The 23,573-nt window shown below is 40.7% G+C and overlaps 1 protein-coding gene across 32 annotated transcripts in view; it reads left to right on the forward strand.

The window, feature by feature from the left end:
* CHD9 (chromodomain helicase DNA binding protein 9) overlaps positions 1 to 23,573 on the forward strand; it is a 284,556-nt gene that overhangs the window by 250,973 nt on the left and 10,010 nt on the right. For 25 of the 32 annotated variants that reach the window (XM_070063523.1, XM_070063508.1, XM_070063515.1 and 22 more), the window contains 9 exons: positions 782 to 1,001; positions 3,698 to 3,900; positions 8,004 to 8,909; positions 9,777 to 9,940; positions 11,209 to 11,481; positions 12,208 to 12,376; positions 19,979 to 20,118; positions 20,981 to 21,202; positions 22,917 to 23,045. In XM_070063523.1, the coding sequence (XP_069919624.1) occupies positions 782 to 1,001; positions 3,698 to 3,900; positions 8,004 to 8,909; positions 9,777 to 9,940; positions 11,209 to 11,481; positions 12,208 to 12,376; positions 19,979 to 20,118; positions 20,981 to 21,202; positions 22,917 to 23,045 (2,426 nt within the window). The remainder of the gene's footprint in view (positions 1 to 781; positions 1,002 to 3,697; positions 3,901 to 8,003; positions 8,910 to 9,776; positions 9,941 to 11,208; positions 11,482 to 12,207; positions 12,377 to 19,978; positions 20,119 to 20,980; positions 21,203 to 22,916; positions 23,046 to 23,573) is intronic. The other 7 variants (XM_051846769.2, XM_070063512.1, XM_070063513.1 and 4 more) reach the window with 3 other exon arrangements.

Genomic DNA, 23,573 nt, shown 5'->3' on the forward strand with positions numbered 1-23,573 from the left:
TTTTGTTTAGTAAGAATGAGCACAGCTTGATCTTCTGTATATTAAGATAATCGAAAATGAATCTTGATGTGAATGGAAGGGGAGAGGGAGTGGGAAAGGGGAGGGTTGTGGGTGGGAGGGACGGTATGGGGGGGGAAGCCATTGTAACCCATGAGTCGTACTTTGGAAATTTATATTCATTAAATAAAAGATAAAAAAAAAAAAGAATGAGCACAGCTTGATTGTGGAATGTGTGATTTTAGTGAAGACAGTTCCTACACTTTATTAAGTGAATAAAGTTATAGCATTGTCATACTGAACTTTTAAAACCATAGTTTTCTTCCATAATGATTTTCAAACTATTTTGATTCTAAGTTAAATAAAGATAAATTTAATACAGACAATTTCATGAGAAGAGCTTGCAGCATTGAACCTCTCAAGGATTTCAGTTTGACTTTGAATTTATTTCAGTCAGGGCACTAGGTGTAATATGATGTATTAGACCTAGAAATGCAAGAGTTGTACTTTCTGTGCAAGTGAAATGTTCCTTTCGATAGATGACATTGTTGCTGTTATTCTGTTGTGTCCTGCTTGCTTTGAGTAGCTCTTAAAATGTGTGGTAATATTTTCTGGGTTGTTGTTAAAACTTTTTTATGATGAGAAAATTGTTTATTTTCTCCCCTATAATATTATTGAAGAAAACAACTCTAAAGTAGAGAACTTTGCTACTTTTGTGAACTTCATATCACATCTGTTTTGTTTTTGTTACTATTATTATTGATGTGAGTTTCTTTAAATGTAGATGGTCAACTGATGGAAGGTGATAAGATTTATTGGCCCACTCCATCAGCTTTAACCACACGTTTGAGGCGTCTCATCACTGCATATCAGCGTACTAATAAAAACAGACAAATCCAGCAGATACAGCCAACTTTCACAATGCCTGCCAGTGTAATGCAGCCTCTTTATGAAGAAGCCACTCTTAATCCTAAAATGGCAGCCAAGATAGAAAGACAGCAGAGGTAAGAAAATGGCACTAAAGTTTTAATCTTTAATATTGATATCATAGTTGTTCATTCCAAAGACTGTCAAGATGTAAGTATTGTGCTTTGTGAAAAACATACAAAGGTAGAGAAATTAGTCACAGCAAAGTGCTTTGTATAATGTACACATATACTTACACTATTATATATACACAAGTATGATGAAATTATTAAAGATGATTGTATCTCTTTTTTTGTAAGATTTATTTATTTTATTTGAAAGGTAGAGTTACTGAGAGGAAGAGACCAAGAAAGAGATAAAAGATCTTCCATTCACTGGTTCACTCCCCAAATGGCCACAACAGTTTGGGCTGGGCCAAACCAAAGCCAGGAAACAGGAGATTCATCCAAGTGTCCCATGTGGGTGCAGGGGCCTAAGCACTTGTGAAACCATTCTCTGCTGCTTTTCCAGGCACATCAGCAGGGAGCTGGATCAGAAGTGGAACACCTGGGACTTGAAGCTGCACCCATATGGGATGCCGGCACTGCAAGCCATAGCTTCACCTGCTGTGCCACGGCCCCACCCCTTGCTAATTGCATCTTACTAGCCATATTTCATATTTAGTCAGTCTTTTGTCATATTTAGGAATACTTAAGGCGATAAAGAACTAAAGATGCAGAGCATGCTCAGTAATTGAATTATCAATAAAATAGACACTTAAATTACATGAAATTAATTTCATGCTATCTTATTTTACATGATGAAATATAAGAATGTATGGAAGGAACAACTGATGTCAAAGGAAACAAATTGCAGGAGATTTTATGAAGACAAATTCATTGCAAACAGTTGAACTTCTTAAAAAGAATAGAGTTCACAGAAAAGGATAGCAATATTCAACAATAACCTTTCCTCCTTGTTAAACCTGAGTCCTTGAATGTTCTCTGCAAGAGAAATCATGATTCTTTTGTTCCATTTACAGCACATTCATTGTAGCTAGAATTTAGTCTAGCCATAATTTTCAAATACTACTACCGCTATAAATAACAGTTTCAGTGATCTATTGTACGAAAAACCACCCCAAATCCAGAACAAAATTATTTAAAATAATATCAGTTTTTCATTTCTTTCACTTTTAAATTGATCACCTGGTTCTTCAGAGACAGAAATAGACAAACAGGGCTAACTGCTACGCCAAATGCTTACTGCTCCTTTCCTGTTATTAGGTCAAAAGTTCATTGACTTAATTGCATTCCCAAGCTGGCTGGGGGGCTGGCTTTATTTATTTACTTATAGATTATTTGTTTAGAGATTTATTTATCAATTGATTGACCTATCTATTGATTGAATTAAGTTTTATTTGGAAGGCAAAGTGAGAGAGGGATCTTTCTGATGATTGACTCCCCAAATGGCCCCAACATCCAAGTCTGGGCCAGGCCAAAAGAAGAAACCAGAATCCCCATTCTGGATCTCCAGGTGGCTATTTTTAAACCATCATTACATTGATCTTAATGTATTACTGCATTTTAGCCAGGTGGCCACATGGCCCAATATCTGGTCAAGCTCCACCCCCATCCTAATGGGATTTGCTGCTCCTGCTTCCCTGCCCGCCCTCAGGGAAAGTTTTAAAAGGGCCTGTTCCTAAACACGTGCTCTCTTGGCCCCTCTCTCCTGTGCTTTCTTGACTCTCCTGCTCTCTGCTCTCCTCTCCTCCTCTCTTCTCTGCTCTATCTTCTCTCCTCACTATCTCCTCTCCTCTGGCTTTCTCTCTTATACTTTCTCTCTCTTTCCCTTCGCCGCCCTTTCACTCCGGTCTGTTGGGTATTCCCCAGTAAACCCTTTCCCTTAAAAAAAATGTATTACTGCAATAAAAATGGCCTGCTAATATTTTTCAAAGGTGTTTCCCATATGTTTTTTCTCCTTTACACAGCAATCCTTAGTTAAGCAAAGCAAAGTTTCTATGGATGGAAATACTGAAATTTGGAGATCTGTCATGTACAATTAATATATTACTCTGAAAATATTGGGAGCTTTCACCTGAAGAAACATTCTTGTTAGCCAGGCATTTAGAGTATTCACAATCTGACCCCAGCTGTATCTCACTTTGTCCCAGATACATACATGGCCATATCCTTTTAAGTCTGGGATACTCATCATGCCCTGCAAAAATGCCATTACTTTCTCCTTTGCTTATTCCATGCCCTCTTGCTAGCATTCCATTCCTAACCTTAGCCTTGTCCCATGTGAAATAACAACCATAACATGAAGTTTTCTTTATGGCTCAGGTCTGAACTGATCCTTACATCCTTTGTGCTGTGCTAAAATTCTGTCTTCTATAACTTGTACAACTGTAAAGTACTAGCTTAAACTGTAAAGGTGTTTGAAAATAGTTTCTTTTTCCTGAATGGCAGGATCATCTTATAATCTTGTATCCTGTTAGTGTCTGTAGGAACAGTTTAAACTAAAATGATGGTTGGGGAAGGAAGACCTTTCTCTCTGTCTCTATTTCACTGTCCCCTCTGCCTGTCAATAAATAAATAAATAAATAAAATAATGGTTGGATAGATGAGTTAGCTAGCATTTAAAAATGTATTTTACAAGGTAATAAACCTGGATTTAGTCCTTTAAAGTGTTAGGTACTTGCCATGTTTTAAGTTTATATTGTCATTATATTCATTAAAAACACATATTTCAGTGACCAGCATGTCTTTTTCTTTCATGTGATTCATAATAGATGGACAAGAAGAGAAGAGGCTGACTTTTATAGAGTTGTATCTACATTTGGAGTAGTTTTCGATCCTGACAGAGGCCACTTTGATTGGACAAAATTTAGAGCTATGGCAAGGCTGCACAAGAAAACTGATGATAGTTTGGAGAAATATTTATATGCATTCATGTCCATGTGTCGGAGGGTTTGCCGTCTTCCTTCCAAAGAAGGTAATGTATAAAGTTTATTTTTCTTTATTTCATCAATAGCTAGTGTTTATTGATACATTTATGATTAGGTTGAGGTAGAATATAAAAGACAACTTTTGGGACCGGTGCTGTGGCATAGTAGGCTAAGCCGCCACTTGTGGCACCAGCATCCCATGAATGCCAGTTTGTGTCTCAGCTGCTCCTCTTCTGATCCAGTTCCCTGATAATGTGCCTGAGAAAGCAGTGGAAAATGGCCCAAATGCTTGGGCCCCTATACCTGTATGGGAGACGCAAAGGAATCTCCTCGCTCCTGGCTTCAGATCTGCACAGCTCCAGCTATTGCAGCCATTTGGGGAGTGAACCAGCAGATGGAAGACCTCTATATCTCTCCCTCTCTCTATCTATAACTTTACCTCAAATAAATTTTTTTAAAAAGCTAGCTTTTGGTAAATGGAACTTACATACAGTTTGAGTCCATCTTATAGGAATTGTGCTAAAGAAAAAATTTTGCAAGAAATGAGGACCTTCCCCCTCCACCAATAAGATTTTTTAAAACAATATATATTTTTTTTATTTGAAAGGCAGAATTGGAGAGAGAAAGAGATCTTCCATTCACTTGTTCACTCCCCACATGGCCACAACAGCCAGAGCTTGACTGGTCTCAAGCCAGCAGTCAGGAGCTTCTTCCAGGTTTCCCATGTGGGTACAGAGGCCCAAGCTCTTGGGCCATCTTCCACTGCCTTTCCAGGTCGTTAGCAGGGAGCTGGATTGGAAGTGGAACAGACAGAACTCAAACCGGCATCACAGATGGCAAATACCCATTATACCACAACACCTGCCCATACCAATAAGATATTTTAAAGAATGTTGGCAGGAAAGATCTCCATCCAGGACTGTCTTCAAAAAGGTTAACTAGTCAAGGTGCTAATGCTTAGCTCGGGAACTGTTCTGAGATGAATTCCATTGTCTTGAAGGTTCAAATGGGTTATCATGTCAGCAGTTCCTTCCAGTAATACTATGGTTTTTTGTTGTTGTTGTTTTTTTTTTTGTTTGTTTGTTTGTTTTTAAGATTTATTTATTTGGTAAGGCAGAGGTATAGAAGGAGAGGGAGAGTCAGAGAGATCTTCCATCCACTGGTTCACTTCCCAAATTTATGCAATAGCCAGGACTGGGCCAAGTTGGAGTCAGGAGCCAGGAGCTTCCAGGTTTCCCATATGGGTGCAGGGGCCTCAGCACTTGGACCATCTTTCACTGCTTTTCCAGGTGCATTAGCAGGGAGCCGGATGGGAAGTGGAGCAGCCAGGACTCAGACTGCTACCCATATGGGATGCTGGTTCTACAGATAGCAGCTTGACTCACTAGGCCACAGCAACGGCCCCAGTAATACTATGTTATAAGCAGACTCTGTTTTTTGTTGAATGTGATTTCTAACAGTTAAGCCCAGTGGCCTCTTATTATTTCACTGTAAAAATGTAAGTTTCTTAAATTTCACATTGATTTCGTCACTGGTTTTATTTCCTAACAGATTTGTTACCAGTCTATTAACTACAGTTAATTCACTTGATTGACAACCAGACAAAGTAAAATATTGTCTTTTATTACTTATGGTTGCCAACAGATCTTCATTTCTTTTATCTTCTTAATTCTCATCAGCAATAGATTGATGTGAATAAATTTATTGTTCTGATTCTAGTTTTAGAAGAAAAAAAGTTAATTACTTAATCATCATTGAAAGTGTATGACTTTCTTAATAAGAATATGAGTGAGGGCCGGCGCCGCGGCTCACTAGGCTAATCCTCCGCCTAGCGGCGCCGGCACACCGGGTTCTAGTCCCGGTTGGGGCACCGGATTCTGTCCCGGTTGCCCCTCTTCCAGGCCAGCCCTCTGCTGTGGCCCGGGAGTGCAGTGGAGGATGGCCCAGGTGCTTGGGCCCTGCACCCCATGGGAGACCAGGAAAAGCACCTGGCTCCTGGCTCCTGCCATCGGATCAGCGCGGTGCGCCGGCCGCAGCGCGCTGGCCGCGGCGGCCATTGGAGGGTGAACCAACGGCAAAGGAAGACCTTTCTCTCTGTCTCTCTCTCTCTCACTGTCCACTCTGCCTGTCAAAAAAAAAAAAAAAAGTGTATGACTTTCTTAATAAGAATATGAGTGAGGGCCGGCGCCGTGGCTCAATAGGCTAATCCTCCACCTTGCGGCGCCGGCACACCGGGTTCTAGTCCCGGTCGGGGCGCCGGATTCTGTCCCGGTTGCCCCTCTTCCAGGCCAGCTCTCTGCGTGGCCAGGGAGTGCAGTGGAGGATGGCCCAGGTGCTTGGGCCCTGCACCCCATGGGAGACCAGGAAAAGCACCTGGCTCCTGGCTCCTGCCATCGGATCAGCGCGGTGCGCCGGCTGCAGCGGCGGCCATTGGAGGGTGAACCAACGGCAAAAGGAAGACCTTTCTCTCTCTGTTTCTCTCTCTCACTGTCCACTCTGCCTGTAAAAAAAAAAAAAAAAAAAAAAAAATGAGTGAGAGGCTGGCGCCGCGGCTCACTAGACTAATCCTCCGCCTAGCGGCACCGGCACACCGGGTTCTAGTCCCGGTTGGGGCGCCGGATTCTGTCCCGGTTGCCCCTCTTCCAGGCCAGCCCTCTGCTGTGGCCAGGGAGTGCAATGGAGGATGGCCCAGGTGCTTGGGCCCTGCACCCCATGGGAGACCAGGAAAAGCACCTGGCTCCTGGCTCCTGCCATCGGATCAGCGCGGTGCGCCGGCCGCAGCGGCCATTGGAGGGTGAACCAACGGCAAAGGAAGCCCTTTCTCTCTGTCTCTCTCTCTCACTGTCCACTCTGCCTGTCAAAAAAAAAAAAAAAAAAAAAAAAGAATATGAGTGAGAGGCCAGTGCTGTGGTATAGTGGATAAAGCCGCCGCCTACACTGCTGGCATCCCATATGGGTGCTGGTTCAAGTCCCTTCTGCTCCACTTCTGATCCAGCTCTCTGCTGTGGCCTGGGAAAGCAGTAGAAGATGGCCCCCCAAGTGCTTGGGCCCCTGCACCCGCATGGGAGACCCAAAAGAAGCTCCTGGCTCCAGGCTTCAGATCGGTTCGACTGCAGCCGTTGCAACCATCTGGGGAGTGAACCAGTAGATGGGAGATTTTCTCTCCCTCTCCCTCTCCCTCTCCCTCTCCCTCTCCCTCTCCCTCTCCCTCTCCCTCTCCCTCTCCCTCTCTCTGTGTGTAACTCTTTCAAATAAATAAATAAATCTTATTAAAAAAAGAAAAAGAATGTGAGTGGTTTTACTTAGAGTTTCCCAGACTTCAGTTCACAGTGCCCTCAATGTCTCATTAATTTTTATAGCACCTGTAGCCAAAAGAAATACCTAGCAATTCTGTTTAATAAATAAATCAAACAACTTACATATTTATGTCTTAACAGTCTAGTTTAGTGCATGAAAATAAAAAAGTAATACTTTTATTTTTTTCCCGAATAACCACAATTACTAAAGGGATATATGTCAACTGTTGGATACTGTATAGCTTTGAAATCTTGGAAGTAGACTGGACGCTTCCACCTTGTTTTCCCTTCATATTGATTTTTGCACAGTCTTACTTTTCTGTTTTGAACTCGGTTAGGCTTATAGAAAAGTTGCCAGAAAAGTATAGAGAGTTTCCATATATGTCCCACTTTGCCTCTCCTAATGTTGAAACTGAATTATTTCATGAGTAGTTTGTGCAGTGCTTGATAGATGTACCTTTGTTTCCCTCAAAATGTAAGAAAGCCTGTGGTGCCCCTATGAGTTCTTTGCTGAGCTGTTCGTTACCTTGTACAGTTTGAAATATGCCAAATTACATTTGGTTGGTGTATCTTTTAATGTTTCATTTATAAGATGTAAAGTAAATTCCCCGTTATTCTAACATACTTCCAAAACAATCTTATGTTTTACCTAATTTAGGCTGTCTGGTGTTTTATGTTATGTGATTTTCAGTACTTTTTAAAATTAAACTTCTCTTGATTTAAAAATATCAAAAACAAATTCTACAAACCATGTATGATACTAAGTAGAGGTACATTTTAAAAGTTGTATTATTTGTTTTAAATCTGTAATGAAGTATATTTGAGTTAATATTTCTGCCTTTGTTTCGATGTAGAATTGGTGGATCCAAATATTTTTATCCAACCAATCACTGAAGAACGTGCTTCTAGGACTTTATATCGCATTGAACTTCTAAGGAAAGTACGGGAACAGGCACTACGGCATCCACAATTGTTTGAACGCTTGAAGCTTTGCCATCCAAATCCAGACTTACCAGTCTGGTGGGAATGTGGCCCTCATGATAGGGATTTGCTTATTGGTGCTGCTAAGCATGGGGTGAGCCGAACAGACTATCATATTCTTCGTGATCCTGAACTCTCATTTATGGCAGCTCAAAGGAACTACAGTCAAAGTAAGATGGCTCATTCAAGGACTTCTACCCCACTTTTACAGCAATATCAAGTAGCACTTTCTGCTTCTCCTCTTACCTCTCTACCTAGGCTCCTAGATGCTAAAGGTATTATTCTAGAGGATATGAAAGTTAAAAGTGAAAACCTAAAAGAAGAACCTCAGTCTTCTGAAGAAGAGTCTATGTCTTCTGTGGAAACCAGGACACTAATAAAGTCTGAGCCTGTAAGTCCAAAGAATGGTGTCTTACCACAGGCCACTGCAGACCAGAAATCTGGTGGAAAAGGCGAAACAGACAGACGCATGGTTGCAGCCAGAACAGAGCCCCTAACTCCAAACCCAGCTTCTAAAAAGCAGAGAGTCCACAAAAGAGGATCAGAATCTAGTTCTGATTCTGACTCTGATTCTGAAAGATCATCCTGTTCTTCCAGATCATCATCTTCCTCGTCTTCCTCCTCCTCTTGTTCCCACTCTCGATCAGGCTCTAGTTCTTCTTCATCCTCGTCTTGTTCTTCGGCATCGTCTTCATCCTCCTCCTCCTCCTCCTCATCATCATCCTCTTCATCTTCATCAGAAGAAAGTGACAGTGAAGAAGAGGAAGTCCAAAAGCGAGGTATATGCATGAAGTAATTTTGCTATTTTTAGGGCACCTTTTCAAGTGAAAATGATAAGAATATTATTCATATAATTTACGCATGTTTAAACTTGTTAGCTTAAATTTTATGTGTACAAATTTTCTCAGGTTCTGTTGTAAAGAAACTAGAAACACTGGTATATGTTCCATAATCAGTCTTCAAGGCATGGCAAAAATAGATTAGCCAAACAGAGGATTTAGAAACTTTTATATATTTATTCCCTTGCGAATGCCTTGAATTTAGTATTATATTTTTCCCTGGAAAAACTTAGTGAACACTTTAAAGAAAATATTATATAACATCACCAGGAGGCTCAGATTAAACTGACCAACAAAATTATAATGGGCCAAGTTTGATACCTGCCTACTCAGAAGGGTACAGATAAAAATCACAGGCTGTCAACAGCCTAGCATTAGGTGGTCCTTTTCGGCAGACGTTCTCAAACAGTCCCACAGTCGAAGTGCTGATGAGTTGTCATCAGGCATGTGCAAGAGCCAGAATCTCATATAGCTAACTCCATTTGTGTAACTTATAGGGTTGCCATGAGAAACATGCCCAATTCTAAGAATTAACTTCATTTAGAGAATTACAGTATGCCCATCAGGTATTTATAGTCTTACCAATCCAAATGAAGTCGACCAATCAGGAATCATTTTAAAATAATAGGTATTTTACTAAATTATAGATATTTTTCTTTTTTTAATTCCACTTGATTTTTTTACAACTCATTTTTACTTCAACTTTTTTTTATTTTCAGATGTTTTCAAATAATTATATAAGATTTTAAAAGTACATGTAAAGTTATTTTTTGCCATCTTTTCAAACGTGATTATAATTGTTCCTAGCAGAAGGTACCCCTCACATCAAAGCCTATGATGAAGAAAGTGTTGCGTCACTGAGCACTACCCAGGATGAGACCCAGGATAGTTTCCAAATGAACAATGGGACACCAGAGTCTGCTTACATCTTACAAGGTGGCTACATGCTGGCAGCCTCATACTGGCCAAAGGTAAAGGAAAAATTTTTGGTTCGGATGGGTTGTTCATTATTTTTCTGGATTGCTATAATGGTAGATATTCTGGGTTTTTTAAGATTTTTTTTTTTAAGATTTATTTGAAAGGCAGAGTTACAGAGAAAGAGGGAGAGACACAGAGAGATAGAGAGGTCTTCCATCCGCTGGTTCACTCCCCAAATGGTCACAACATTTGGTCAGGGCTGGGCCAGACTGAAGCCAGGAGCCAGGAGCTTCATCCAGGTCTCCCATGGGTGCAGGGGCCCAAGTACTTGGACCATTTTCTGCTGCTTTCTCAGGCACGTTAAAGAAATTGGACCAGAAGTAGAGCAGCCAGACTCGAACCTAGCACCCAAATGGGATGCTGGCACTGTAGGCAGTGGCTTTACCTGCTACACCACAGCACCAGCCCTAGGATTTTTCTATTTTATAAATGAGGATATTTATAAAAGTTTATGAAAAATGGAATTAAAAGATAATTCCCATTTTCCATTAAATTTTTTAAAAGCCTTATTTATTTATTTATTTTGAAAGAGTTACAGAGAGAGAGGGAAAGAGACCCAAGCAGTTGGACCATCATACACTGCTTTTCCTAGGCTGTTGTCGGGGATCTAGATCAGAAGTGAACTTGAACCAGCACCCATATGGAATGCTGGAGTTGCAAACAGTGGCTTTACCTGTTATACCACAACTTTAGCCCCTAAATTATTTCTTGTACTTTTAAGTTGTTTAAATTCTTTATAAGGAACCTGTGTTACTTTTGTAATTGTAAAAACAGCGGTGGGCATATGGTTTAACACTTAAGCTACCACTTTGGACATCCACATCCCATATTTGAGTCCTGATTCTAGTTCCAGTTTCAGCTTCCTGCTAATACACTCCCTCAGCAGATGACAACTAAAGTAACGGGGTTCCCGCCACCCAATTGAGAGACATGGATTGAATTCTAGACTCCCAGAGTGAACCAGAAGATGCAAGTGCTCGCTCACTCTCGCTTTTCCCTTCCCTCCCCACCAAATAAACATTTCTTCAAAAACAATAGAAAACTGCCTTTATGGTATAGTATTTTTCAGCTTCACCAAAGGGAATTTGTATAATTATTAGAGAATTGTAATATTTATGTGAGAATATTTACACAGAACACATATACATCTCTTGTGTGTTAACTCTGATGAGTTAAATACAATAAAGCTTTTAAGCTGTTTGATCTCCAAGGGTCTGGCCTAACTATTAAAGTTATATTTTGATGTTGCATGCTTTTCTAGGATCGTGTGATGATCAACCGGTTGGACAGTATTTGTCAAACAGTTCTGAAAGGGAAGTGGCCTTCAGCTAGAAGAACTTATGATGCTAACACGGTGGCTTCATTTTATACTACAAAACTGCTGGACAGCCCTGGAGCAGCTACAGAATATAGCGAGCCCAGTGTACCCACTCCCCCAGGTGCCAGTGTGAAAGAAGAACATGATCAGTCAACACAGATGTCAAAGGTGAAGAAGCATGTACGAGAAAAGGAGTTTACAGTGAAAATCAAAGACGTATGTGTATTTTTATTGCCCTAGGGCCTGATTGCGATTGCGGTGTGCAGCATGCTTTTCCTGCAAATGGCTGCCTGCTCTTACTCTTCCTTCCTTCACATACTTGTTTCCTGGTATTTGGATTGTTTTCTTTTTGATATCCAGGTTATTAAACTTGAATATTCTACTAGAGGGATCGTCATTACATGTGTTTCTCTCCCTATATTTCTGAAAATAGTTCTGCTGATCAAGATGCTTTCTTAAAACAGTATGACAATTTCTGTTCTGGTTCTCTTATATAATATCTAAATGGTATGTCAGTACACTTTATCTTTTAAACATTTAGCATGCATTGTTATCAGTAACCTTTTTTTTTTTTAATATACTAGAAGCTCTATTTGAGACTCAGTGTCTAAAAGATGGGTATTGTCCTCTAAAATGTCAAATGAATAACGTACACTGAGACAAATGTCTAAAGCTGAAAACATCACAATGTACTGGTCACATGAAAAACTTTGTTTTGCTCAAAAAAAGTGTGTATGGTACTTAGATTTTACTTATTTAAAATAGAAAATTCAATATTGATTTAGTAACTGACTCAACAGTTTTATTCACTTGATTTATCAGTGAAATGAGAGAACATCATCAGTGTTTCAAGGTTTTTTTCCTAAGTAAAAAATTTATCTTAGTATCTTACAGTAGCATTTTTTATCCATTGTCATCCTAATAATAGTGTTTGTTTAACAGGAAGGTGGTTTGAAATTGACATTTCAGAAGCAAGGACTTGCTCAGAAAAGACCGTTTGAGAGTGAAGATGGTGCCCTGGGGCAGCAACAATACCTCACTCGACTTCGGGAGCTTCAAAGTGCATCAGAGACCAGCCTTGTCAATTTCCCAAAGTCGGTGCCAGTATCAGGTAAATATGCAAATAATTGTTGTCTGGGTATGAAATATTCATAGGACATTGCAATAAAAATTTCTTCACTTGATCTTAACCCCAAGGTTAAGAAGTGATATAAAAAATTCATTTTTCTTATAATGTTGGGGACCTCTCATGTCTGTTAAGTTATTAATGTAATTTTAAATCTTAATAGTTATTGGATTATTGAATATGACATTTTTAAAACATAGAGGGCAATGTAGCTTTGGGGCTTGAAAATTGTTTCATCAAATTTATACAGTTAACAATTCAGACAACATTTTTCTGTGAAAGTATAGTACACATTTTAAAACAGACAACATTTCACTATGAAAGTATAGAATGAATTTTAAAACAATCACATAATTCACAAAATAATGGTAATTAGTAGTAGTTAAAATGAGAAATTTTAGTAGTGTAGTTTAGCAGGTAAAGTTGCTACCTATGATGCCAGCATTCCATATCGGTTCTGGTTTATGTCCTGGCTGCTCCACTTCCAATCCAGCTCCCTGCTAATGGGCCTAGGAAAAGAAGCAGCAGATGTCCCAAGTTTTTGGTCCCCTGCCACCCATGTGGGAGACCAAGGTGAAGCTCCTGACTCCTGGCTTCAGCCTGGCCCAGCCCAGACCCTTATAGCCATCTGGGAAGTAAACCAGCTAATAGGAGATCTCTGTCTTTCCCTCTTTCTCTGCAACTCTGACTTTCAAATAAATAAATAAATCTTAAAAAAAATGGCCAGTGCTGCAGCTCACTAGGCTAATCTTCCGCCTGCGGTGCCGGCCTGGGTTCTAGTCCCGGTCGGGGCACCGGATTCTGTCCTGGTTGCTCCTCTTCCAGTCCAGCTCTCTGCTGTGGCCCGGGAGTGCAGTGGAGGATGGCCCAAGTGTTTGGGCCCTGCACCCGCATGGGAGACCAGGAGAAGCACCTGGCTCCTGCCATTGGATCAGCGCGGTGCGCTGGCCGCAGCACGCCAGCCGCGGCGGCCATTGGAGGGTGAACCAACGGAAAAGGAAGACCTTTCTCTTTGTCTCTCTCTCACTGTCCACTCTGCCTGCCTGTCAAAAAAAAAAAAAAAGAGAAATTTTAGAAAAACTTAGTCTTAAGTCTATAGGTTACAAGAATTATTGTCTAATCCCTGAAAGACCAATCTTTCATCCTCATGGAACACTTCAGGAACAAGATTTTTCTACCGTATACAACCCTTTTTATTGTTTGGCAACTGTCATTATCAGAAAACTCTTCCTTAGAAGAAAGTAAATTGTGCCTGGTACATGCCACTCTGAATTAGCTTTTGACAATTTGAATGTACTATGTGCTCTGCAGCCATTGAGGAATAAATTTGACATCATTTTCATCTTGCCCTAGTTGTCTGTGTCTGTCCGTGTGTTGTCAAGAATTGAGAATGATACTAAAGATCAACTGACTCATTGTGTGGACCATAACACATCAATCCCCAAAAATGCTACGAGTTATTTTTTTAAAGATTTATTTATTTTATTTGAAAGTTAGAAGGAAAGACAGAACTTTAATCTGCTGGTTCACTCCCCCAAGTGACCGCAATCAGCCAGGGCTGGGCTAGGCTGAAGCTGGGAGCCAAGAGCTTCAACCCTACATGGGTGTAGGAGCCTGAGTACTTGGACCACTTTCTGCTGCTTTTCCCAGACACGTTAGTAGGGAGCTGGATCAGAAGTGGAGCAGCCATGACATGAACCAGCACCCATCTGGAATGCCAGTGTTTATTTAAAAAATCTCATCATGCATGTGCATAGTATGTGAAATTCCTGCTATTTGGAAAAATAATGCTTATTATCAGTGTTATCTTGAATTGATTGCCATTTCTATATGCTGCTTTACTACTTTTTAATTATAAATTGATCAGCATCAATTTGGTCCTTTGTAAATTCATTATTCAGTGTAATTTCCAATTATTAGACTTTCAGAAATATATGAATTGCATTTCAAATATGAACCAGAACCAGCCATCCTTGTAGTACAGAAGTATAAATCCTGCACGTTATGTCTAATAATGACTGTTTTGTACTAAGGGGCTCTTTTTTTCACAAGAAAATAGGAACATTTCCTGACTTAGTTTCTTGTCAGTGCAGACCCTGGGAGACAGTGGTGATGGCTTAAAGTAATTAGGTTCCTGCAACCGTATGTGAGACCTAGCCTGAGTTCTTGACTTCAGCCCACCCCTCTCCCATTCATGTAGGAAAATTAAACAGTGAATAAGAGTGGGAGTGCATGTGCTCACTCACTCTCACTTTTTTTTTTTTTTATTTAATGAACATAAATTTCCAAAGTACAGCTTATGGATTACAATAGCTTCCCCTACCCCATAACTTCCCTCCCAGCCACAACACTCCCCTCTCCTACTCCCTCTCCCCTTCCATTCACATCAAGATTCATTTTCAATTATCTTTATATACAGAAGATCAATTTAGCATATATTAAGTAAAGATTTCAACAGTTTGCACCCACACAGAAACACAAAGTGTAAAATACTATTTGAGTACTAGTTATAGCATTAATTAAACACCTAAGAGTAATTGTGTATTAATTACAGAGTTCAACCAATACTTTTAAGTAGAACATAAAAAATACTAAAAGGGTAAAGTATTAAGTTCTTTTTTTTTGTTTGTTATGTAGTTATTTTTTTATTTAATAAATGTGAATTTAGAAAGTGCAACTTTTGTATTGTTGACTCACTCTCACTCTTTTTCTCTCTCATTCTCCCTCCATCTCCCTTCTTCTTGAATGAATAAGTGAATGGGATTGATATTTATATCATCTGAACATTTAATTGCTATTGTAGTTGAAGATGTACAGCTTTCACCTTCTTTGTTAAGTGATGCTGTTTATTTAATAGTGTCAGTAGCAATTGTGACACTAATTTTGCAGCTATACAAAATCAAGTCTCAAATATTATTAACACTATATTGAGTTACTACCTAAGGATTATATCATTTGTATTAATAACTGCAAATGTGAAATACGGATCTGTCTTACGTGGCTTTCGGGAAATCTCTTAACATTTTAGAACTTTTTCCTGTTTGTGAAACGAGGGATGGGAAAAAGAGAAGGGACCTTATTGGGTGAATTAAATAAAACAGTGTACATAAACTGACTAGTAAATAAGTTGGCACACATTTAAACAGATGTTAAAATTAGGTACTGACAAATTTTAGAATTAGAAGCTTAATAGATGCTGTTAATTCTTCGCTTTTCGGGGCCGGCGCTATGGCTCACTTGGTTAATCCTCCGCCTGCGGCGCTGGCATCCCATGTGGGTGCTGGGGTCTAGTCCCAGTTGCTCCTCTTCCAGTCCAGCTCTCTGCTGAGGCCTGGGAAGGCAGTGCAGGATGGCCCAAGTGCTTGGGCCCCTGCACCCACATGGAAGACCTGGAGGAAGCACCTGGCTCCTGGCTTCGGATCGGCGTAGCTCCGGCTATAGCGGCCATTTGCAGGGTGAACAAATGGAAGGAAGACCTTTCTCTGTCTCTCTCTCTCTCTCTCTCTCTTACTGTCTAACTCTGTCAAATAAAAAAAAAAATTCTTCACTTTCCAAAGGCTGTGCCTTTTTTATTCTTGTGTGATTACTCCCTGAATTTTATCAAGAGCCTTGAGCAAAATGAGATGTAATATAAGTTAATAAAGGAAAGCAATATATAATAAATTATAACAAGAGAACAAAACTAAAGATTCCAGGGCCAGTGTTTTGGCATAGCAGGTAAATCTGCCACCTATGATGCTGGCATCCCATATGAGCCCTGGTTTGTTTCCTGGCTGCTCCATTTCTTATCTAGCTTCCTGCTAATGGCCTGGGCAAAGCAGTGGAAGCCGGCCCAAATGTTTGGGCTCCTGCCACCCAGGTGGGAGACTTAGATGAAGCTCCTGACTCCTTTCTTCAGCCTGGCTCAGCCCTGGCTGTTGCAGCCATCTGGGGAGTGAATTAGCCGATGAAAGATCTCCCTCTCTTTGTTTCTCCCTCTCTCTCTGTAACTCTTTTAAATAAATAAATGTCAGGAAAATGAAAAACAAAAAACTGGGGCCTGCACTATGATGTAGTGGTTAAAGCCACCACCTGCAGTGCCAACATCCCATGAGTGCTAATTCGAAGCCTGGCTGCTCCACTTCCAATCTGGCTCCCTGCTAAGATGCCTATGAAAGCAGCCGAAGATAACCCGAGTGCTTGGGCCCCAGCATCTACGTGGGAGAACCAGAAAAGGCTTCTAGTTTCTGGCTTTGGACAGGCCCCACCCCAGCCACTGCAACCATTTGGGGCGTGAACCAACAGATGGAAGATCTCTCTCTCTCTCTCCCTCTCTCTCTTTCTCTGTGTGTGTGTGTGTGTCTACCCATTTCTCTCTGTGTAACTCTGCTTTTCTAATAAAATAAATATTTTTTAAAAAAAACTATCCATTCCAGAAATTACCTAGAATAGTGGATAAAAGATGGCAGAGCCAAGCAGCTAAGGTTGAATTCTGTCATGTATTAGCTGTTGTGATTTTGAACAAGAGACTAAGATTAGATAGCAGTCCTTCTAGGAAATGAGGTTGGTGGGAGAGGTGAAAGAGGGGCAAATGATAGCATGAACCAGAGGCTACATGCCAAGGAAATACTCTGATTTCATGATGACACTGATCTAGCTAGTGTAAATTCTTACTGGAGAGACAGAAATGTGTGAAAGTTCAGAATTTACTTCAGAATGGTGAATCTAAGTAATGGAAAGCATCAAAATCTGAACTCTAGAGCAGGGGTTGAGTTTTGGGCATCATATAGTAAAAGGTTGATGCAGGAAAGGTCATCCATATCAGAATAGGAAGGTTTCTAAAGTTCTTATGAAAAGGAATAGTACTTTTTAATTTACTATCCACAGTATTTGTTGATTTTTCTTTTATCAAGAGAAACTATTCCTTAGCCCACATATTCATCTTTCGTAGTTCCGGAACACAGGTTAGTGACAGATTTCGGCAGAACAGAATGCAAAGACATTCTTGAAAATCTTATAAGCTCTTTTAAAAATTTTTTTCATTTATTTGAAAGAGAGAGAGATCTTCCATCTACTGGTAACTCCCCAAGTACCTGCACCAGCCAGAATGTGTTCAGGCTGCAACCAGAAGCCCAGAACTGAATCCAGATCTCCCACATGGTGGCAGGGACCCAACTACTTGAGCCATCACCTGCCGTCTCACAGCATGCACTTTTGCAGGAAGCTAGAATCAGAAGCACTACCATGACTCAAACATAGGCACTCTTAGAATGTAGGCATCCTAGAACTATCTCACCTGCTGTGTCAAATGCCCACTCCTCCAAAAGAAATTCTTTATATTTCAAAATCTCTTAGCACTATTCTCAGAATCTTTAATGGAATCATAATTTCCATAGAAATTTGCATATGCCTTCTTTCTTATGTTCAGTCATGGTAAACTTATAAAGAGGCATACCCCCTTGCTGGCGCCGCGGCTCAATAGGCTAATCCTCCACCTGCGGAGCCAGCACACTGGGTTCTAGTCCCGGTCGGGGCACCGGATTCTGTCCCAGTGGCCCCTCTTCCAGTCCAGCTCTCTGCTGTGGCCTGAGAGTGCAGTGGAGGATGGCCCAAGTGCTTGGGCCCTGCACCCGCATGGGAGACCAGGAGAAAAACCTGGCTCCTGGCTTCAGATCAGCGCGGTACACTAGCCTCAGCAGCCATTGGAGGGTGAACCAATGGTAAAGGAAGACCTTTCTCTCTGTCTCTCTCACTGTCCACTCTGCCTGTCAAAAAAAAATAAAGAAAGAAAGAAAGAAAGAAAGAAAAGAAAGAGGCATACCCCAAGAGAACAACAGTGTGAAATTGCAGATGCTTGGGCAGGAGACGCATTTAAGATTTTATCAAAGTATTGGAAGCCATGGTATTGTGCTCAACAGTGGACTTCCTGGCTGCAGGAGAAATGGAGCAGAATGGTACTTCTAAGTGAAACATCAGGGGTTAGCAGTTGGCCTAGCAGTTAAGATGCTGGTTGGGACACCTGTGATCTCACGTGGTTGTGCATGAGTACCCAGCCCTGGCTCTTGATTCCATTCCTGCTAATGTAGACTTTGAAGCAGGGCTAATTGCTCAAGTAATTGGTTTCCTGAAACCCCCATGGGAGACCTGGGGAATTCCTAGCATCTGCCTAGCCCAGCCCTAGGTATTATAGTCATTTGAGGAGTGAATTAGCTGACAGGAATTCTTTATCTCTGCCTGTCAGATAAATAATAAATTTTTTCAAGTGACACTTTAGGAAAGTTACCCTGTTATTTATAAACTAAAATGTATTATACGAATTAGTTGTTGTAGTTAATTATTCCTTACCATATGTATTAAAGTATCTTTCTGAAACAGATTGGAAGAAGGTAAGTGGCTTTTGTAAAGAAATACATCCAGCTTAATAATAATACCTTATTCAAGAATACATAGGACTTGCTCAGTGATTGAAAAGGCATTTCATACTACAAACATGTAAGCTATTTTAAATGCCTCATCCTCAATATTTTCTTTTAATAATCCAAAATTATATATTTTGAGGAAAGGAACAATGTTGTATTTAGTACTTGGCTACTTAATAAATGTTTATTGGAAAAAATTTCATTCATACATCTTACAAACATATTTATTTAATGCATGCTGAAATAAGGAAGGTTAGTTTTAATTTGACAACTAATAATGATACTTACTGATGACCTTGAAGAAAATATCTTAAGTGGATTGGTGCAGGAATAGGAAACTGAGAAGAGTTGGTCATAGAGAAAAAGGAGTACGGTAGACACCAGTCTTTGAAAAGTTTTGGGAATTACAAAAAAGCCAAAAGAAGTTTCTGTTTATTTGTGTTAAATTATATTTTTAAGTTAGTAAGAAGGTTCTAATGTAAATTTAATAAAAGGTGTTTTGGCACAAAAATATAGAGACACAAAAATTATTTTGGTGCTAGCACTGTGGCATAGTGGGTAAAGCTGTCATGCACGACACTGGCATCCCATATGGGTGCTGGTTCGAGACTTAGCTGCTCCACTTCTGATCCAGCTCCCTGCTAATGCACTTGGGAAGGAGGCAGAAGATGGCCCAAGTGCTTCAGCCCTTGTACCCACATGGGAGACCTAGAAAAAGCTCCTGACTCCTGGCTTCCGTCTGGCTCAGCCCTGACCATTGCAGCCATTTTGGGAGTGAACCAGTAGATGAAAGATTGATGTGACTTTCAAATAAATAAATAAATAAATCTTAATTTTTTTTAAGGAAATGTAGGAGTTACTGGGTTCAGCGAAAGGGGGAAAGTTTGTCTTGGTTTGCCTTGAGAAGGGCTTGCTTCTTCCCCTTTCAGGTCAAGGAGGAAAAGGTGTATGAGTAAGAGGATGGAGGAGATTCAGGAAGGGGATGGGGAAGAAAAGTCAAAATTTGAAAGAGGCCTGGATTACAGTTCTCCAAGTTTTTAAATGAGAAATAGGGATGATACTTTTAGTTTAAGAATTGCTTGATGTAAGATAAACGAGCTAACATTTCCATATATTTAGGAAAGTTATCGCTGTCAACTTGTTTAAGATCTAGATTTATATCACTATTTTGCATTTTTAATTTGATTAGGTACTTCCATTCAGTCAACTGTTGGTGCCAATGGAGTGATATTAGACAACCAGCCTATAGTCAAAAAAAGGAGGGGAAGAAGGAAGAATGTAGAAGGTGTTGACATCCTCTTTTTTAACAGAAATAAACCACCTAATCATGTAAGTAAAGCAGTGCTTAAAAACTACTGATTCTTGGGGCCGGCACCGTGGCTCACTTGGTTAATCCTCCACCTGAAGCGTCGGCATCCCATAATGGCACCAGGTTCTGTCCTGGTTGCTCCTCTTCCAGTCAGCTCTCTGCTGTGGCCTGGGAGGGCAGTGGAGGATGGCCCAGGTACTTGGGTCCTGCACCCGCATGGGAGACCAGGAAGAAGCACCTGGCTCCTGGCTTCAGATCAGTGCAGCGCCAGCCGTAGCGGCCATTTGGGGAGTGAACCAACGGAAGGAAGACCTTTCTCTCTCACTGTCTATAACTCTACCTGTAAAATAAAAAAAATAAAAAAACCAGAAACTACTGATTCTTGAATCTAAAATTCAGTCCTAGTAAACATACATGTTGCTGTTTTGGCCGGCACTGTGGCTCACTAGGCTAATCTTCCACCTAGCAGCGCCAGCACACTAGGTTCTAGTCCAGTCAGGGCGCCAGATTCTGTCCTGGTTGCCCCTCTTCCAGTCCAGCTCTCTGCTCTGGCCAGGGAGTGCAGTGGAGGATGGCCCAAGTGCTTGGGCCCTGCACCCCATGGGAGACCAGAAGCACCTGGCTCCTGCCATTGGATCAGCGCAGTGCGCCAGCCGTAGCACGCCGGCGGCGGCCATTGGAGGGTGAACCAACGGCAAAAGGAAGACCTTTCTCTCTGTCTCTCTCTCTCACTGTCCACTCTGCCTGTCAAAAAAAAAAAAAAAAAAAAAAACACTACATGTTGCTATTTTGTGAATTTTTTAGGATAATAAGGAAATTGGAAGTATACTGTTTAGAATAATGAAGCACAGCAATAACAGTTTCATTTGATGTTTTCTATAGGTTCCTTTGGGCTTAACCACTTCACAGATTTCCACAGGGATAAATCCAGCACTGTCCTATACTCAACCTCAAGGAATTCCTGATACAGAAAGTCCAGTTCCAGTTATTAATCTTAAAGATGGGACAAGACTTGCAGGAGATGATGCACCGAAGAGAAAAGATTTGGAAAGATGGCTTAAGGAGCATCCAGGTTATGTGGAAGATTTAGGAGCATTTATTCCTGTAAGTGGAACCTTGCAAACCTTGGCATATTTTATTTCTGCTATTTAGCAAATCTATAATGATAAAGCATAAATTCTTACCCCCACTTCAAAGAGTCAGGAAAATTGGTAGAAAATAATAATCACCATCTTTTCCATGATACAATACATTTGCCATTTTCCATGTTTTGTTTTGTTTTTTATTATTTTTTGACAGGCAGAGTGGACAATGAGAGAGAGAGACAGACAGAAAGGTCTTCCTTTGCTGTTGGTTCACCCTCCAATGGCTGCCGCAGCCGGCGCGCTTCGGACGGCACACCGCGCTAATCCAATGGCAGGAGCCAGGTACTTATCCTGGTCTCCCATGGGGTGCAGGGCCCAAGCACTTGGGCCATCCTCCACTGCACTCCCTGGCCACAGCAGAGAGCTGGCCTGGAAGAGGGGCAACCGGGACAGAATCCGGTGCCCCAACCGGGACTAGAACCCGGTGTGCCGGCGCCGCAAGGCGGAGGATTAGCCTAGTGAGCTGCGGCGCCGGCCGTCATTTTCCATTTTTTATTCTATAGTCAACAAGTATTTAATAATAAAAATCACTTTGAATATTAGATTACCATATTGAAACCAATGAAGGTTGTAAAAATATAAAACTTCCAATTCTTTCTCTCAAGCGATTTGTTTTAAAATAATAAATATTTTATTAGTAAAGTATTTTTTACTAGTAAAAAATTTACTAGTAGTAAATATTTATTAAGGTTAACTGTGGGTCTACCATTTTGGGAGTATTTAGCACTTATGCATTATCATTTAATATACACAACAAATTTATTTAGGATGGCAATGTTATAACTGTTTATAAGTAAAAAATTGAAATGCCAAAAGTTTTTCTTTTTTAAAGAATTATTTATTTGAAACTCAGTTACAAAAAGATAGGCAGAGAGAAAGAGATGTTTCATCTGCTGGTTCACTCCCCAGATGGCTGCAACAGCGGCCAGGGCTGGGCCAGCCTAAAGCCAAGAGCTTCATTTGAGTCTCCCTTGTGGGCAGCAGGTGCCCAAGCACTTGGGCCATCTTCTGCTGCTTTCGCAGGCCACTAGCATTGAGCTGGATCAAAATTGGAGCAGCTGGGACATGAACATGTGGCCCCTGCCACCCATGTGGGAGACCTGGAAGAAGCTCCTGGCTCCTGACTTGAGCCTGGCTTAGCCCTGGTCATTGAAGCCACTTGGAGAGTGAACCAGTGGGTGGAAGAGATCTCTCTCTCTTTGTCTCTCTTTTTTTGTATTTCTCTCTCTCTCTCTCACTCTTTCTCTTTCTCTAATGCTGCCTTTCAAATAAATAAAATTTTTTAAAATGCCCGTGTCCCATATTAGAGAACCTGGGTTCAGTTTCCAGATCTGCTCCTGATTACAGCTTCCTGCTAATGTGCACTGTAGGACACAGCAGGTGATGGGGCAACTAGTTGAGTCTCTGTCACTCTGTGGGAGACCTAGATTGAGTTCCTAGCTCCTGGCTTTGGCCTCCCCCTGCTATTATGGACATTTAGGAGAGAACCAGTAGATGAGAGCACTGTCTATGTATCTTGCTCAAATAATATACATTTGATTCATACATACATACATTCATTCATACATACATACGTATATTTAATTACTTAGATCAGTTTCCTTTTAATATTTTGAAGAGTTTTGTATAGGCTAAATAGATTTTAAAGGTATTTTTTTGTCTATATATTTTAGAGAAATCAGCTTCATGAGGGAAGGCCCAAACAAAAAAGGCATCGTTGCAGAAACCCTAATAAATTAGATGTTAATAGTCTCACCGGAGAAGAACGTGTTCAGCTGATTAACAGAAGAAATGCCAGAAAGGTATTTGTATATTTGTTTTTAATATTTCATATTGATTCAATATGTAAGAAATCTCTAAAACACTGTTTCATTATTCAGTATTTTCTAATAGAGGAAGAAATAAGTTGACCCTGCCAGATTCGTGGGGAAAGGCAAGGACTATGATTTTATGCATCCTGATTTCAAATACCATATCATTGGCTAAATGATCAAATCACTTAACATATTGCCTTAGCAGTGCCATTGCATATGATTGTACGCTGCAGGAGGCACTACATCTAAGGCCTTGATTTTCTTGAGGAGGTGATTTTTGTGCAACCCCAGGGAACATTTGGGAGTGTCTGGAGATACTATTGGTAACCATGACTCTCACTGGGGTGGGGGAGCGGTGGAAGGGCGGAATGCCACTCATATGTAATGGATAGAAGACAGAGATGCTGGTAAATCACCTATAGTACACAAAACAAGCCCTCAGAATACCAGTCCGAAATGTCTATAGTTTTAAGGCTGAGAAACTCTTATCTAAGGGGATACTACTTCATACTTCTG

The sequence above is a fragment of the Oryctolagus cuniculus genome, chromosome 18 (assembly GCF_964237555.1).
Source record: "Oryctolagus cuniculus chromosome 18, mOryCun1.1, whole genome shotgun sequence".
NCBI lineage: Eukaryota > Metazoa > Chordata > Mammalia > Lagomorpha > Leporidae > Oryctolagus > Oryctolagus cuniculus.